This window comes from Metopolophium dirhodum, chromosome 9, assembly GCF_019925205.1.
Source record: "Metopolophium dirhodum isolate CAU chromosome 9, ASM1992520v1, whole genome shotgun sequence".
NCBI lineage: Eukaryota > Metazoa > Arthropoda > Insecta > Hemiptera > Aphididae > Metopolophium > Metopolophium dirhodum.
In genome coordinates, this window is record NC_083568.1 from 11358757 (window position 1) to 11378612 (window position 19856).

Here is a 19856-nt window from a genome sequence, read left to right on the forward strand (position 1 = left end):
GTGCGTGTGGGCGATTTCGATTCGCGGAATATATTATTAAACATTTATACCTAATAATATATTATACCATAGCTATACCGCGGTACCTATATAATACACACATGATCGGTCTCGTGAACGAATGTGAAGTATTCAAAAGACGATATCCGAAAAACCGACAGTCTACATATAACGACTCTTCTAAACCTATAATGGTATTCGAACTGTAGTGACTGACGACGATCTATTCAACTGCGGCCTAAGCCATATAATTTTATCGGTCTGTGCAAGTGCATTCTTCCGCACGCGAAAAACCATTCGTCGTCAGATGTGTGTGCACTGTGCATCGTCTGCAAAACGTGTCATGAGTAACGAATCCTGGTTCTTCGCGTAGCGTTATGAAATCAACAATTCGAGTATACGCATCTAATGCGTACGGATACGATATTATTATGTGGCGACTGCAACGATATAATACGCAATCAAAATCTATGTGTCTCATCGAATCACATATTTATTCAAAAAAATAATACAATATATGAAACGCGTACGATAATCTCCGTGCGAGTGTATTATAACATAATACCAGCACTGGTACTGCGGGCGACCGTGCTCACAAGAATATAAATAATATAATCCCGATGTTATATTGGCGCATATTATTAACTGTCTGATGTTTGATTGTGAAATCATTTTAAACTGGCTGTATATTGCGACATACCAGTATAATAAAATATGTATAATGCGCAGATCAGCTGAAAACAAGACGAGTAACGTTTTTTTTTTTTATTTGGCTTTGACGTTGAACAGAAGAAATCCTCTGAGCAACTGTCGAGACTTTTGGCCGACTATTATGCTGCAACATTAACGTGTAACATAATAAATTCTCTTTCAATCGATTTAGACGTGACATATCAGGCCGAATGTATAAAATCAATATTATATTATTATGCGTTCGATTTTTACATTGTTGTTGTTCGCATAAGCAAAATGGATAAAGAGCTGCTAGTGCAATCCTTTGAAATGTTGTCATTGTAATAAGGTAGGTATACTTTAAACTTTAATCTTCAATTCACCGACCTGCAGAAGCGATGATTTTAAATTTTACGATGAAAGTTATTGATACTAAGAATTATCCAATATATATATTTATATATGAAATAGCTGGTATACATATAATAAGAAGTTGGAATTTGGTATTTTATATTTTTTAAAAGGGCTTTGCAATAATGGTCGACCTTGTAGCCGACTACATAGGTATATAATTTAAGAACAGTCCGCGGAGTTCACGTTCTTCAAGATTTACGCGAAACGGTAAATAAATAATAACACCACGTCATTTTTTTGGCTAACGGGCTTCGGACAGTTTGTGCATGCGTCGTCGTATCAAAATGGGGAAAAAACAATTCCATTATAAACGGTTTTTGAAAAAAAAAGTTTTTAAAATAAATTAGAACTGCGTATAATAGTATAGTGTGCTCGCGCCCACCACGCATTCTGGTCATACATGATTGCGCCCACAATTTCTTTCGCGTTGCTAATGTGACTGAAAAAACATATTACTGACGACAACGCCAAAAACAACTACAGACTATACGCTATACACAATAACATAATAATATGTGCACTGCCGCCGTAATTATGCCTCGCAGTGTGCATTCTCTGGTTTCGGTCGTATAATGAAATTCTTTCAGCCGCAAAACAATACATATATATAGCAACGGCAAAACCCCGAAGTATTGCTGTCAACGACGAAAAAATTGTCAATAAAAAAAAAATAATAAATCCATGTGTAATTAGGTACTTGCGTGTTCTATATTTCGGTGTTCATGTGTGGTTCGCTTCAACTACAAGGACCTACATACGCGTATCTATCGTATTTAATAAATCACGTATAGTTGTTGTACTCGTACAATATATATATATTATTAAATGATATTGTGGTCATACCGCGTATATAGTTTAGCAGTATTTTGTGCAGTTGGTTACGATTTAATAATATTTTATCGATCGTTCAAAATAATATTTGTTACGGGAACGGTTATAAAGAAACAAAAAATAATAATAATAACGATTAGGTATAATTATTATGATGGTCAAAAATAATATACCTCTACCTACTCTAATTGCGAGTTAAATAGTATTCAATTATTTTTACCTTGACAATCAAGACTGCAGTTTTGTCAGGTAGTAGGTCGTACTCACCTATAATTTTATCATATTTATCCACATAAATTATGTTGCATTTATCGAGACGATAATCATCAATCAGTTTAGGTATATACATTATAATGCATTATGATTTATGAGCTTTTCATAAAAATATTTACCGCTTGAACACGGATATTATTGTGAACGTGGAAAACATTAAGATTTGATTAATTTATTCTAAAGGTTGATTACTATTAGGTAGGTGTAGTAGGTATATACCGTACACTGAAATATAGTAAAATGTTCGAAGTCGTAATTTCTTTTTTAATAATTTATCTGACGGTTAGGCTTTAATTTTTGAAAACATATATTAGGAGGTATAGGTACGAAAATATCTAATTTATCGGTACACGGTGTGTGTGAAATCAAATTACGTATAGGTATTATTAATTTTCCTCCGTCGAAACAATAATAGGAGTACTGATTATATTGTACACTTATATGTGTGTATTTTTTTTTTTAAGCATCAATCACGTGAAAAAACGTTATTTTGCGCCGTACACAGCTATGACCAGCTGAATTATCCCAAACGAGTATGATTCATGTTTTGTTCCTCGTAGAGATTTTTAGCCCGAGGCGTGTGTGACGACCACTGACGAGTGTGTATGATCGTATACGCGCGTGTAAAACCTAATTTCGAAAACATAATACTGAGCTAATGTGTTCGGTATTTTGATTTTTCAGACAAACGATGTCCTTGCAGATGCCGGTGACGGAAGACACGCCTCCCGACATGCTGTCTGGGGCAATGGATCTGAACGTGATTCTGCCTAACGGTTCCGTGATCAAGATGAGCGTCGAGAGAAGGTCAGTATCCATCGAGATTATCCGGCGTACCTAATATTATACTGTTATAATAATAATATAATATATTGTTCTGTACATCGGTATTATTATCGTTATCGTTATTGTTATTACTATTAAATAATCGATGATGTTGATATCGTTGTTGTTATTATACTTATATTCGGAGATTAAAAACTGTCGAGATTTTCGAACTTACCTGCGGCCGTCATAGAAATAAACGTTTTTAATGCGTTTTTGCACATTTGAAATGATCCAGTATCAATGATATAGCATTAATCATTCGATTTCATCTCGAAAATAAGCAGTCTTTTTCGATTTTTCATTGTATAGCTATTATTAATTGTTTTTATTTGGTTTAAAAATTTGGTAATTGTATTATTATACAATTATTAGATTGAATTCGTGTGTCGAAAAGATTGTCAATTGTGGCATTACGTTGATCGAGTCGATTGAACATTTTATCATACGATTCATGCTTCACATACTAATACCTCCTAAAAGCCATTCTAAAAATCAAATATGATTTACATTCCCGTTAAAAATGTGTTCACGTCCAATTCCAAGGTATATATCATAACTAAATAAAAATAAATCACGCGGAAATAAGAAAAGAAAAATAATAATAATTTATGAGTCGTGAACCGAATCCGTTATATTTTCTTTTTTATCAAATATATTTCATTTTTTTGATAAAATATTATGGAGATGTTCTACTTAAATCGCGCGCCTTCATGTAAAGACGTTTTTCAATTATATTTACTCGTATGATATATAATGTGTATAATCTCGTCCTACGGTTTCACTAAGCTTATCTCATAAAATATAAAAGTTGTAATTGTAATCCAATATAGGTTGTTTTTTTTAATGATTACTGATAACAACGCATTTTTTCTCTTCATAAAAGTTGTAAAATATGTTTATTCGAGGTAATCAAACATCGGTGTAAATATGCTATAACCGCAATGTATGATGCCATTAAAAATAATAAATACCTCGCCAATCAGTTATAGGCTATATTATATTGCTATATTGCTTACTTGGTATTTATTGCGGTCCTTTGACGCATTATAGCCAACAAAATTATATTGGCATTATTTTTCATTGTTTTATGCATATGTGGAATGACACATTATTATACAAAAATATGTTTTAGAGTAAAGTCGTAAGTCATGCGAACCGTATTATAATAATGTTGCTCATTTATTGTTGAAGGAAAATTCGGTGGGCGGATACTCAAAATTCTGTCTCATCATTTCCACTCATATTACAATATTTAACAATTAATAGAATCATGCAGGTTAGAACAATACGAACATGTACAAACGATATTTGTATTAAGTGTATTAAAGTATAGGTAATCAATAATTATTATATTAGTTTTAACGGCAATCAATAAACTGAAATATTTTATTCCGATTATTAATTGTATGCGTCTAAAAATGTTAACATTTTTACTGAACAACGAATTTACTGGTACTTTAATAATATATTTTCAGTGTCTATCATCTTTTTAGTAATTTTCGAAATCTACTAAACATTGCACGTATGCTCCTATATACATCATTTATATTTTATACACCGAATATACGATTTCTGATCAGATATTTTGGTCTAACGAATAAATATTTTATTCCGTTTTTTTCAAACAACTAAAACAAAATGTCTACGGGTTTCTTAGGGAATACAAATCCAACACTTTTGTACATCAAACTTTATTACATTGTTAAACTTTCGAACGTATAAACACGTTGTGTGTCTTATAGTATATTTATGTTGTACCTACGTATTTGCTTAAAGTTGAAATAAATAATTTCTTTAGGAAATAACGTACGAACTACGAAAAAAAAAATATTATATATAGGTAGGTACCTACTCTTAAATTCAAAATATTGTTTTTGCTGAACTATATTAATTTGTTCTAAATTTACGTTATCTTAATATTATATAACATGTAGGTATATTTTTTTTAACGCCACTTACAGTTTAATGTCATTAGTTATTTTAAATCAAACGTCATCTATAGGTATAAGGCATTTAAGGCTCTATCAAAACTAAAATTACACTGAAACGTGAGAAAATAAATATAATTATGTTAAGTACCTACATTGAAAAATATATATATAACAAACCCCTATAAAGATAATTATTAAATTCATAATTTTTTTTAGTTATATAAAACTTGATTTGAATTAGTAGAATTTCCTATGATCATATCAATTTTTCAGGACGAAACATTTAAACTTGCATATATTTTCAAAACAATCATATTAAAAACGGTTTTATAATTTATAATTTAATGTGTGGCTCGGCGCGGCGCAATTGAGAGTAAGAAACGCTGCCCCTAGTTCCCAGATGGGTGACCACCCAGATGGGTGACCACCCAGATGGGTGACCACCCAGGTCCATGGTGGCAAAAACCAACCACATATACACGTGTTGTCAACCAACCATACCAACCATATCATAACCGTTCCAACCCTACCAACCGTAACCCCTACAATCGCTATAATGGCCATAGTGGCTCTAAACCACTAACAAAAAAATAATAATTATTATAATATAATGTCTAGTTGCCCCAAATTAATGGAAAATAAATTAGCAAGTAATATACAATACTGTTTCCAAGTTAAAATATTTTGTGATACATATATATTTTTATCTGAGGTGTTGAATATTTCATAACTTAAGGACATCTAAAGCTGTAATAACATCCATTGTATATTTAGCTTAAAAAAATAACATTATGTAGCAACTTTATTAGTTTGTGCGTTAATTTGCATTTGTAATATTAATCTTTGAACTTACAATTATGCCATCTTAGAAATTGTTTTTGAACTTTATATACGTTATATTTTTACATAATTTAATGCTATACCATACTTAACCTTGTTAAACTATTTTAAAGAATAACGCGAAGTGTTGAATATAATATGCATCTTTAACAATATATTATCATGTAAGAGTACAATTTTAGTCAGAAGCTCAAGTTTCCGATATCCTTTTTTTATGTAGGCTAAAGCAATCAAATTAATCAAATTAATCATCGTAAAAATATATTTACTGTTGGTGAAATCGCCCGTATAATTTAGACTCGAATCACAGTGTAGCATTCGTAATTTTTTTTTATCCGTGGTTCGAGAAATGAAAACCAATAAGACTCAACAATATAATAATGCATTTTATTCCTATGGGATCTGAAATCGATTTTTTGATCACATAGCGATAGATGTCGATTATTAATAGGACGACGGTGTATCTTATAATATTCATCAAATCATATTGTATTGTATGATTGTCTATTGTCTATCTATATGTAGTCTATACACACGTCCTAAAATAATCATACAACGAGTCTAGACAGAGACGAAACGATAAAAAAACCCAAACTCGGAAGCTCGACGACAGTTGTTGTAACCATACACGACCTACAGGCGGATTGTCCTACAACGAAGGGTATTCGGCTGTGGGTAATCGATTTTTGTGGCCATTGTCACGGCGAAAATGTTAACCACTGGAGGAGAGTGTGTCACTGTCGCGGGCTGTGACCGTATATAAATAAATATAGGTACCTACCTCCTGCCCATTGTAGGACACACTGTGCGGATATATGTATAATATGCAGATAACTTTGCTGTGCGTATATTGTAATTATAATATTATAATATCGCAGTGTTGTGCACATGGTCGAGATCTATTGTTTCGGGTCATTGGGTTTCGCGTCGGGGAACGGTCGTCGTGTTTATTATTATTATTATTATTATTATTGTTGTTAGCACCTATACAAATACCTAGGTAGTCCGAGGCAAACAAAAAAAAAACACGATCTGATTTACAGAAATAATTAGACGTTGTTTTTGATTTGTTTTCTTGTTTTTGTTTTTAGCACGCCAATGATGGATTTGCTTGTGCAGATCACCACTGCTCACAAACTATCGCCCGGCAGTCACGCGTTGCACGCCATCGGCGACCGCGGGGTCTTGCCGTACAAACCCAGCACTCCTATCGGTAAGTACACCCATATATATACCACATATACCTATATATAATGATATTGTGTGCCGGTGATAACCTAACTGTGTATATACACGTCGTAAACGAACAAAAAAAAAAAAAACGATTAGAATTTATTGTCGATTGCGAACAAATTTTTGTGGTGCACCTTTAACCCTGGTTAAAGTTGGTCGTGAATTGATTGATAGGTATACCGTAATTATTGCTAAAAAAATGTGCTTACAACGTATATGTTAGCCATGGTTTGTATGATAACGATAACTTATATAATAATAATAGAGGAACCTACCTACCTACTAAGCTATTAAAAATAATATATAATAAAAAAAGTTTATCTTTTACATAATTTTATCGATGGTTTCGACGTGGGTATTTAGTTTTTAGTATTTTTTATCATTTGGAGGACATTTCGTCTGTTGGTGTGTTTCTCTATATTATTATGTATGTCGACGAGTATTTTTAATCAAACACGTTTGACACTTGATTTGAAAAAAAAACCCGTCATTGTTTTTGCATAAATTAAATGTAATTTTATATATTTGAAGAAAAATAATAGTAGGTGCCTATTTTAAAAATGTAGTTATTAAAAAATTAATTTGAAATTCTAGTAATTAAAAAAAAAACCAGTGAAATGGCTTTGAAACATTTGCAAATTATTCAACCCATTCTGTTTGATTAATTTCAATTAGATTCTGCGGCTTAAAGAATTAATTCTTTATATTTTATATATTAGATCCATAATGACGTCTAACTTGTGGCATTGTAGTTGACAGAACATATAATTCATTAAACTCTCAAAGGATATTAAATTAAAAACTGTTGAGTGGGATAACTATTAAAAGCAGAACATTTTTTTCAAATGAAAGTTTCATTTTAAATGCGTCACCTTTTTTTTAAACAAAAAAAAACTTCTTTGTCCCTCTATTTAGTCAACATTTTTACTTTGTAGGGACAAATTCCTTTTTTAAAAACATAATACTGTGTGCAATAATAATGTTATGTGCCTCGAGAATAATATTACCGGAAAACTGCAACGAATGCGTTTTATAAATTGCTGTAGCGACCTTTGACACCTTTTAATCGTATTCTCTCCCTCTCTTTTACAGGTGCCCTAGATACGTGGACAGTAAACATTGTTCCTAAAAACTTAAGTAAAAATGGCAGGTATCAAAGCCAGTCTATTATGAAATGCATAACAAAACCGTTCGAACAAACGTTCCGTCTACAGGTAATTTTTCTATAATTTTTTTTTTTTTTAAGTAAATTTATTTTAATTCTTATACCTTTCTCAACATTTATAGGTACATTTACCGAGAAATCAGTTATACGTGTCCCGAATAAGTCCAAAAACGCAACTTAACAAAATTCTCAAGCAAGTATGTTTCGAGAAAAATCTTGATCCTGCCAAGTATACATTGAGGAAACCAGGTATGTTTCTATTGTGTTTTTATTATGCAATTACTATAGACTTATGTATAGTGTATACGTTTACGTTCGTAAAGTTTTATGTTAAATTCGTAAAAAACTCATATTTGAATACGAATTTAGAACTAAATCTCAACAGTAACGCCAACAAAAACTTTAGTGGCTATATAGGTACTAATTTGCTACCTATTGAAATATTAATTTAAAATGTTGTTCGTGAGCTCAACTAATTTTTGGATTGAAGCGAGAAACCAATATTTGTCATAATATGACGTAATCCTAATAGTCAGTTTATGGCTTATTGCATGACCTTTTAGTAAATAGTTTTACCGATAGCTGCTTGTAGCCAATAGGTAGTAAGTGTGCCTACTGTACACGTAACGCAAAATCAGTAATTACGACTGCATAAAATCATTAATTGCAGTTTAATGTTTATCAAAATATTTCTATTATTATTATTATTATTATTATACTAATAACCCGTTAATTAATCTGTCTTATAATATAATATAATAATTGATAATAAAATCATCTGATATTCTATTATTTTTACTCGAGAGTTTTATCATTATGTTTACAGAAATCTATAATTATAAAGAATAAACAATATAAACTGTTTAGATAGGTGTGTACAAACCACTATAGGATGTTAATAATGTTTATATAAGTGGACATGAAAATTAACATAAATCGAGTAGGTCGTCACAGCCTCTGAAATATTTATAACTTCATATTGACACACCTAACATGTCACAAATATTGTTCCACATTTACGCTATAATTATTAAGACTTTCTTATACATTAATAAATCTTTAAAAACTATATTTGGTATTATATTCCATTACTTTTCACGTTTTTGGTTTATCAAATACACCTAGAGTTTAGGCTATACAGTATTCATCTTATAATTATTTTTTTATACATACATATTACATATATACACTTATATTATATCAACAAATTATTAAAATAAGTATTTTTGTTCTATAAAAAAATATTGAGTAAATTAGATTTTTAACGAAACAATTTATATTTAAATAAATATTACAACATTTTTATCTGTGCATCATGTATGGTAATCAGACTGTACTCGTATATAAACCATTTTCCCCTCAAATCAAATCAGCTTTTTTACGATTTGCAATATCCGAACACCTCGAGAAAACTGCTTCCGCATTACTTTCCACAAATCTTCTGTGTTTGTGTTACTATTATTGAACTTTATTAAGATTCTATTCGACGCACGCAAAATCGTTTCTTTAACATAATATATTTGCACCCGAATTCCATGCATTGTGTTGTCAAGTACTGTTATGTTATCTTATCTTTCAATGTAAACTCGTAAAAATAATTAAACAACATAAGCACTGTTTTTTGTTACACATAGTGTCATGAACAACAACTAACAACTCACGCATTTTTTTGTTTTTTTTTTTTTTAAGACAAATTGAACGAGCCCTTGGACTTGAGTAAAACATTAGTTGAGTATAAACTACAACAATTATCACTAGTGTTGAATACTAATAGCACTCTCATCGGTAGCCTATCTTCAGATGACATCATGTCCCGGGCACCTAAAAAATTTTCGGTAACGTATACGACATATTATTATCATTATAAAATAAGAAAAAATTATTTTTTGTGCAATTTTTATAAAATATCTAAATTAAAATTTCTAAGTGCCTACTATAACTCTATGTGTTTTAATGATTATAATTAAATATAACATATTAGCTACATGATTTTCTTTAAAAATATGTTAAATATTTTATTTAGTAATACTTTTTAATACTAAATTTAAATAAAAATATTCAAGTATGGTATGTATCAAACAAATTAATCTTGATAGTTTGATTTGAAATAATTGTATTTACATTTAAATATATGATTATGTTAACAGTGTGATGATAGTTTGAGTAGTGGTAGTTTGGGTGGTAGAAGTTTGAGTCCGACTAGATCAGATGAATCTTCAGACACCCCACGTAGACACCCATTAATGGTCAAAGTATTGCCATCTAGACCGGTCAGGAAAAGAAGACTAGCACCAAAACCACCATCGGTAAGACAAACTACACGTTTAATTTAAATCTAATCATTTAATAAGTTTCTAATAAAAAAAAAAATACAAAAATAATTTCAGCAAACACGAAATACTCAGGAACAAACAATAATTTCACATTCACGTAATAGTTCTGATAGTAGTGGATACCACGAATCATCAGTGCTTAGTGATGCTGTAGATTCCAGGTAAAATAAAATGTTATACAATTTATGATTATATTAATAACAATATTTTTTAAAATGCATATATCAATCATTTTTAAAAACAATTCAAATTAATATAAATCTATAGTATTTATATAAACTGTATTTATTTTAATTTTTTTTTTTATATTGTCACTAGCAGTGTTGGAATGATGAGGTCTGGGAATTTTTCTCCTACCAAAACGTCTGGCCCGACCATGTCGCGTTCAATGACCAATCTCCAAGCTTGCGGACAAAATCAGAACCAGTTCTCCGAAATACCTTTTATGTCTAACAACATAGGTCAATCAAAACACTCCGTATCTACTACATCACTAATATCTATTCAAAGTGAGTACAAAACCATCCATTTGTTTCCACCATGAATAATTTATAAATTAGAATAATAATAATTTAAACATATTACAATAATATTTTGAAATAATAAATTTACAATGTTGTGTGTTAATTTAATATTTACCTAACTGTCGTAAAGGTAAACCATAAGTTCATAAATAAATTGTTTGTACTTTTAGGTCGTAAAAAGAAAGCTGCACCCCTTCCACCACTAGCAAATAAGCCCAAACTCGCACCACCACAAGAAGAATCTGAAAGTGAACCAGAAACACAGAGAAAATCGCAAACACTGCCTGTTACTACAAAACTGTATATAGCAGATCCACAAGAAAAATCAAAAACTGTTTCCAGAATAGAACTGAACAATAATTTAGTTGAACCTAATCTATCCCCAGCAACTTCCTCGTTGTCATCACTTAGTCGATCCGATGTAGATAGAGGTATGTTACCCAAAACACCAACTGTCCTAAAATATTCCAAAATGCCCTTAAGCTTTTTATCTAGTGAACCAGCTCATAAATATAAATCTTCAGTAACACTAAACAATGTAGATAATAACACAATTTATAGTAGTCAATACAAAACTGAGTCTTGGAATAAATTTTTAGAACATCTAAATGATGTTTTAGCTTGTAAAAATGAAGAATATGTTTAATACCCCTGCAACTGTAATACTATGTATATAATATTATTATTCTTTACACGATTTTAAACCCTGGCTTGCTTGGCTTAACTATGTATATTAAAACCCTATCTAGATTTGACTGAACCCACATCTCCCACATCCTCGATTGTAATAGGTTGTAAATACTTATCAAAATTGGAAGTGAAATCGAAAAGACCAGCGCCTAAACCACCTATACGATCTTCGACCATAAACCGACCACAGGCGTCCAGTCAACCTGGAGATTTGACAACAGTACCTCGATTATCTTCAGGTGCTTTACTAAACTTCTTCTTTCATTTTTCTATGCTTTATATGCTTATTTAAATTAAGGTGTTGGAGGAATTTTTAATATTAAAGCCACATATATAATTTAAATGTGGTATGATATAGGTTCAACTGCCGACGAAGACGAGTTGCGTATGGACGATGAAGAAATCGATCGTATATTTGGAGATGCAACTAGTGGTTACGATACACCATCTATCGTTACCATAAAAGAAAGCAACACAGAAGTTACAGATATTGATTGGGAATACAAATTGCCTGACCCTCCTTCGGCATTTAGAGATGACCATTCTCCTGCAATGACGATGTTCGATACAGTAACCATCGGTAACCTTAAAGACGTTGTCCTTCAAGAGGAACCTACTGTTAATCCAATTGAAGTGAAAAAAGATAGCATCGCAGTTGAAGAGTCTGTAAAAAAAATAATTGGGGACGAATACCATTGTTTCCCTCAAGACTCAGGAATTGGATCAGATGATTCATCGTTGCCGTCAAGTTGTGAAGAAAAAATACACGCTGATGAAAAACCCGTTAAAACTGTTGAACCAAAAGAATCCAAACTAAATAATTTTAAAATTGTGGCTTACGATGAAGATTGCTCTAGACCCACAGAGATATTCTGTGATGAGTCGGTTAAAACGTGGAAGACAACACAAATAGCTCGAGAATCAAATCCTGCATACAAAACGCAAACCCCGAACTCCGTTAATAGACACAAATCGTTTAGTATGGATAGAACTAACTCGTCCGTAACAGTCAAACGGAGTACGTCACATATAAGTCTCTTGAGTGGTAATATAAAACCATCCAATCGGTTGGCCAAACACTATATTGGACGAACTTATTCTTCTGAACGACTTAATTATGATGATGAGTCTCCAGTGAAAAGATCGTTCAGCGTAGACAACATAACAGAAGGTTAGTTAACAATTTCCATTTTTATTTATCTAAGTTTAAAATGACTATTACTTGTTTTATTGTAGATGTGCGAGAAAATTGTCAAGACGACAATGACAACGAAATAATACCAAAAAAAATTGAACCTACATTAGAACAATCTTCTCCCTTACACTCCCTCCAGGTATTATTATTAAGCAATTTACTTATAATATAACGATATAAGTAGATTATAATATAAATATAATGAACATAATTGTTAAATTAAAACTAAAACAATTATTATTGTGTTTCAGATATTAAAAACGATTCTCCCCCAAATTGAAGATCATAAAGAAAATACCAAAAATAATAATTTAAGGTAAAAAAATATTTTTTGTATGGGTGATCATAAATTTGATTCTAATTTTTCAGCAAGCAAACCTAAATAATTTAGATTCTGAAATTAATAATTTGCAAATAAAAAATACCACGTATGAGGCAAACATATACAAAGAAAGAGGAACTAAATGCAGTTATATTATGCATTATATTTATGTTTGATATTATACTTCATAAATAATGGTTTAAAAAATAAATATTGCTTTTACACAAGGAATTAGTAGGTACTGAACTGTTTATAATTTACCCTAAGAATTGAAAAAATCAAATGATTAAAATTAAAACAAATTTTTAATAGATTCAAATACGTTCACGTTCAATTTACGTTCACGGTTAGTTACTGATATAGCAGTAATTTCAATTTTGATGTAATGGGCCACTACTGCTATAGTAGTAATTTACATGAAATTTCCAATGGTACTAAATGAAACTAGACATGTGACTGACCCGTTATGTTCACTCATAATATGTTTGGGCACAGATAAATATTAAATTCTTTTTTTGAATAATTTTTGTTGGTATTTTATTAATTTGAACAATTTTCTGAGGAGGGTAAATGAATAATATAAAAAGTGAAGTGTCCGTGAAGGTGTTAAATACAATATTCTTCATACTACACTAACAGTAACTCTACTAACAACAACAATGTCAACTGGTTTTGTTTTTTTCGGTAAATTTGAATTATGAGAGGTGTCACTGTGTCAGCGCACTATTTGTTTTTTCTTTGTCGGTCTGACCTACGCACAACATATTTCAAATATATGATAAATTTAGTTTTGACTTATGAGTATGTAAAAATTACAATTTTAAAATGCTCGTATATTACAGAACAATTTAAATATCGTACTCAATGTTTGATAATAGAAAGCTAACAACACAAAAACACGTCTCGCTGAATACAAATTTGCAATGTTCTGCGTGGGTCAGAGAGAGAAAACAAATAGTGCGCAGAAATCCGTTTAAATTGAATTTGTTGATTCACTTCACATTAAATATACATAATATATGATTTAACAAGCAATACACCTCCAAATATGCAAAATAAAATTTGGTGTGATACGAAACGTCGACATTTTGAACCATGTGCATACTGTCTTGTGCATACACGATAAACAAACATACAAATGCATAATATGATTCCATCTCTACTCATTATAATACATATATTGTTATTATAGTATATATTTTGTTTTACTTTCATGATTTCGTTTGCATTTTATTATAACGTGTAAGAAAATTCAACAATGAGCTTATGAAATTAATTAATTTGTCTTAAGAAGCGTTATAATTACGGAGGTATTTAAAATATAATTTAAAATAAATTTATTTGTTTTAAAGTAGTATATTTTCTATGTATTTATCAATATTAATAGGGACTGAGTTAACGATCGAAATTTTGTATACATGATACCTACGATGCCGAGTTTGTGTTTGCCCAATAAAATCCTTTATTTATACATAATATACATTACACGGTTATTTGAATTGGGTTATTTTAATCTATCTATTTAATATAATATGTAGGTACACATGTAGTATACACTATATATTTCATGTCTAATTTCAATACGAATTATTTTACAGTTTTGATGAAGTTTCCAATATTCCAAATACATCACTTTCGGAAACAATATCAGAAAAAAACAACGAAAGTCCGTTTAATGAGAATCTACTCGAAACGAATGTGTCAAAACCAAAAATAGAAACAACCGAGTTCAATGAATTTCGAACGCGGGTGGCTTTTCTGAAACCCAAGTGTCAAGAAGTTATGTGTGAGGAAAAACCTGTGACGGTGGAGACGCCAGCTGCCGTAACACACGTTCAATCCAAAAATAAACTTCACGAAGAGTCCAGTAAAATCAATATATTAAATTTACAACGTGAATTTCGTAACGACAAACCGGAAGCCCAAATACCGGTCAATAAAGACGAAAAGGTTAAGAGGTATTTATACACGGGCCCCCCGAAAATCAGTCTGTCCACGTGGAACGAACGTCCCAAAAGGCAGGTAAGCATCAAAACCGACCGGGACTACGTCATTGGCATTAGACAGAGGTTACAGCGAAAGGCCGACGGCGAAGACACGAACAAGTCGTTGGACGATGACTACAACTGCAATAACAAGCCCGTGTCCAGGGTTCCGATAGTGAAGTCGGTCGAACTGAAGAAACCCTACGCTGAACAATTGCAAACGGCCAGCCCGGTGTTGGCCCTGTCCGAAGCGATCAAAGCTCAAGCCAAACTCAGCAACGGCTACAGTTACCACGGTAGTGCGATCGTGTTGACGGGTGAAAATGACGACAACGTAACATTAAGACCGTTGGAAAAGAAATCATCCGCTGACCGCAGCTCGTACACTTTTGGCAAGCTAATGGGCCGGTCTAGGAAACCCAGGGAAATTTCAGCGAACGTCGATCCCAGGGAAAATCTACTCGAGTCGATCCGGTCGTTCGGAGGTAGAGACAACCTAAGGAAAATTAGAGCATAGTTCCAACAGACTTATCACTACTAAACACACTAACATTTTACTCGATTATTATCAAATGGTTCGAAATCCTTATAACATCATATATTATCGGCCCTTGTGTAGTAGATAGTTTTATTTGTTTCGCATTAGAAGACGCCTCAAAGACGTCACACTAAAGTCAATTATTTTTAAAGGTTTCCATAACCTGTGGCTCATCATAAATTGTCGAATGGTGACTGCAGTTTACAATATGACATGTCCAAATGCAGAAATAAGACTTTGAATAATATTGTCATCCACTCGTGCAATTTGCTCTTGTTCCTTGATTTTTATAAACATAATTTTCAGATCAAAATTACGAAACCAAAATGTGTACTCTGTTTCTGATTATTGCGATTTGTTTATTGAATTCGTAAATTTTATTTTGTTGGAGATCGCCAAAGTTAATTCGAATAACCGCATTATATACTACTTGGCGCCCAACAAAACTTTTCGTTTGCAATCAGTTCTGTTTTCTGTGTTTCTGTTGTAATTGAAACACTGACTAACACCTACTGATGCTCATTATAGGTGTAATACCTTTTTTAATTTAGGTGTCCTATTTATTTATTTTTCTTTTGTGTTTATACAAAGTTATAGGCTCGATAACAATATTAAAGTCATAACCAGAACCAAATATTTGTGACAATTTGTATTTTCATTATATATTTTACTCATTTGCTCAATATTTCTAAAGTTATAGATATCGTTTAAAATTACTAATTTTGGAGTTGTTTTCGTTAACCAAAATGATATTTTAAATAATATTATTATATTTTACGTACCTACGTTATTATTGCAAATGATTCACTATAATAGTCGTTTATTAGATAGATTATTATTGTTACGACCTTTAGGAGCCAATATAAAAGTGGTCATTGTTATTTATATTGTATGTAGTATGTATTTCATTTTTTTTTTTTATGTATTTGTTTAATAGAATACACTTTAATACATTATTTATACTGATACTAATACAAATATTGGAATTTAATTAAAGGGAAAATATTAAAACACCCAAAGTTTATAGACTAAATATTATGTACATTTTTATTATTATTTTATGTTTGATTGTTTTGTGTTATGTAAATAAAATAATGTACACTGTTATATTTTAATGTTATTATTTGGGAAATCGTACCTAATAATGAACAGTTATGAATAATAACAATATAATATTTTACCAATGTTTTATCTTAAATATTGGTGAAAACCCAAATGAGTACCTACAAGACCCAACCTTTTTATATCTATTCAGTTAAATAGGTAGTTCAATTTTTATATATAGATATAGAGTAAAATATAATAGACGCTTGACACTAACCTATGTTCAAAGTAAAACTATAACAAACAATTATTTTATATTAATGACAATTAAATAAGTATATTATTTACATCGACATAAATCTATACCCAGATCAAAAAATAATAAATTCCACAGAATATTTTTATTATATTTATTGGTTCAACGATTTATATAATTATTAACACGTTATTTAATTAATTCATACCGGCTTTAAAATTTAATTTAAATTTAATTCCAGAGATCAAATTTATACTTGTCGAGCAAAAGCAGTATATTATATTAACTACACGCCTACACGTGCGTTAAATAATTTAATACTATTCGAAAGAATTAAATCAAATTATTTTAAACACACATTCGTTTAATGTTTCAAAACGTCAATTTTAAATATTGATCAAAACGAAATTGAATAAAAAAAACAAAAAGGTTGTTTTCTGAATATTGAATGTCTAGTGACCTGACATTTTTGAAAAATATTGACTGTAATCGCAACAGTCTGATCAGAGTGACTTGGGGATAAAATAATTTCGTTAAAGAATTATTTTTTTTTTATCATAATTTCTTTATTAGGCAATCCGTCACAATAGTTCAACAATATGCTTATTTGATAATGATATTAGTACACACAGGAAACACAGAATGAAGAGACCTCCCAGTGGAGGTACCATTTGAGAATTGAGAGTAATATTATTGCATTGTTTTAATAATATAGAATCATAGACCAACAAAGCTGTTTACATGATTTAAAATTAAATAGGTACTTAACAATCATACTCTGGCAACTGACAAGCGACAAGGTGTTGGTACATTCTTTACCGGAATAGAGACGTGTTTGAACTTGTGGAAAAAATAAACAATAATTTGGAGATCACACGCACTCGTCTGTATAGCACACAATAAAATAGAAAAACAAAACATATTATCAAAAATATTGCGATCGACCTACTCCATATACAATTTTGGTTAATACATCAAATTATATAATATTATTATGGTTTACTGTATCGTACTATATTGCGAGTGACGTGTGTAGGTAATATACAGCTTTACATAGTGGGTAGATATGCATTTATTTTAAGTTTACCGAGAGAATAATATGTATCAGTACCTACGCAAAAACAAAAACGAATCATCCCACTAATATAATATAAGTTCCTTTTATAGTGTGAACAATAGACTATATAATGCTCAAAACGTTATGTTATTGTCTCGGCCGACGAGATGAAAATATCGACATTAATCGTGAAAATAAAAACTCTTTGTCTTAAGTCGTTCTTTGTCAAAACTGTATATTATATTATGCTTGGGTAATATAATCACCAATATATAACTAAATAATAATAAACTATCAAATTAAAATCCAGACCCACATTTACGCAAGTGCATGATGCGGGCACTTGGCCCCAACAATTTAGGTGCCCCGTAATGGAACCCATATTTCCTCATTATATTACAAACATTTAAAATAGAATTTTTTTTTTTTTTAGATACTTACCTTAAAATCTATATTAAAATAATTGTTTTTCTATCGGATCGTCTTCAAATTCAATGTTCAATAGAACATTAGGCAATAATGGTTATTTAATCACACAACTTTGTGCCTGGACTCGAAAAAGAGAAATCATGGTTGCGGCATAGTTTTTAAGTAAACAAAACGATGAGAAACGTTCATTATACTACGGTATTAATTAATATCGAACGCATTAGACATAGACTTTTGACATTAGATTTACAGAGTGGGACAGTTGTAGGTACAGACTTCCTTTTCGGGATATTCACGCCGCCCCACACCCCATGTACGTTTTTATTTTAAGTCTTGCTGGATATATCATATTATAGAGATATACAGTGTACACTTAGGTATATGTTTTAAAAATGTTTAATTTAAAAATTTACTCTTTTACTTTCTCGGTAAAAATTAAGCCCTTAAACCACACATTATAAATTTTAATATAATATTGTTTATTATTATAATTAATTATGAATAACTGTAGCTTATATAAAATGCAACTGGATTGTCATGGATTTTTTTTTTAATTTCCCTCGAGGAATAATACCTGCCCCACAGTAAGAAAACCAAAGAATCCTTCAACCAAATATTTGAATTTTTTGGCCAAATTAAAAAAATAACACTTCAACCGCAGTACTATTTACATTGACCATATTTGTGACATAATTAGGCCGTGATTATAAGTATAAATTCTATAAAATTCTATACCCATGTCGTGAGGAGAGTTCGAGAACATTTACATTTCATGGGCGTGGCATGCGGTCCTGGGTATTAATTTTTTTAGTCATTTTCGTTGTGTCCATCGCTGTAAACACGCCGAATATATTTTCATGAAAAATAGAAAGTTTTTATTTGTTTTGTTTTAGCGTTACTTTAGTAGCCTTACTATATAGTGGTTGGTATTGTTTCTTCGCATGCTAGAGAATCAAGAGAATCAATAATATTCATGTCCTCAATTTCTTTCTCATTTTCAAAAACCGTGTTTCCTTCCGTACAGATAATTATATTTATTATCAAAATATTAAATTAAATTATTATTATTTTAATGGTAGGTACTTATATGGTAGAAATATGATTTAGACTTGCACAGGCTGCCTATGGTAGGCCCCGGGCATGCTGTAATTAATTATAGAAATACTACGCAGCTATAAACAGTTTAATTTTATTAAAAATATGTTGAGAATACAAATTTGATTATTAGCATTTCTATTTTAATCATATTTAATTAAACTTTATATTTTTGCTACTTTTTATTATTATATGTATATC

At 30.8% G+C, this 19856-nt stretch overlaps 1 protein-coding gene across 5 annotated transcripts in view; it reads left to right on the plus strand.

The window, feature by feature from the left end:
- The window catches only part of LOC132951860 (cordon-bleu protein-like 1), a 96599-nt gene extending 79716 nt beyond the window's left edge, over positions 1 to 16883 (plus strand). For 2 of the 5 annotated variants that reach the window (XM_061023873.1, XM_061023875.1), the window contains 14 exons: positions 2875 to 2997; positions 6881 to 7002; positions 8115 to 8236; positions 8310 to 8436; positions 9877 to 10022; positions 10335 to 10493; positions 10575 to 10681; positions 10839 to 11029; positions 11215 to 11475; positions 11794 to 11973; positions 12093 to 12905; positions 12971 to 13068; positions 13181 to 13245; positions 14850 to 16883. In XM_061023873.1, the coding sequence (XP_060879856.1) occupies positions 2875 to 2997; positions 6881 to 7002; positions 8115 to 8236; positions 8310 to 8436; positions 9877 to 10022; positions 10335 to 10493; positions 10575 to 10681; positions 10839 to 11029; positions 11215 to 11475; positions 11794 to 11973; positions 12093 to 12905; positions 12971 to 13068; positions 13181 to 13245; positions 14850 to 15753 (3418 nt within the window). In that variant the 3' untranslated portion in view covers positions 15754 to 16883. The remainder of the gene's footprint in view (positions 1 to 2874; positions 2998 to 6880; positions 7003 to 8114; positions 8237 to 8309; positions 8437 to 9876; positions 10023 to 10334; positions 10494 to 10574; positions 10682 to 10838; positions 11030 to 11214; positions 11476 to 11793; positions 11974 to 12092; positions 12906 to 12970; positions 13069 to 13180; positions 13246 to 14849) is intronic. The other 3 variants (XM_061023874.1, XM_061023876.1, XM_061023877.1) reach the window with 3 other exon arrangements.
- Positions 16884 to 19856: the final 2973 nt, after the last annotated feature.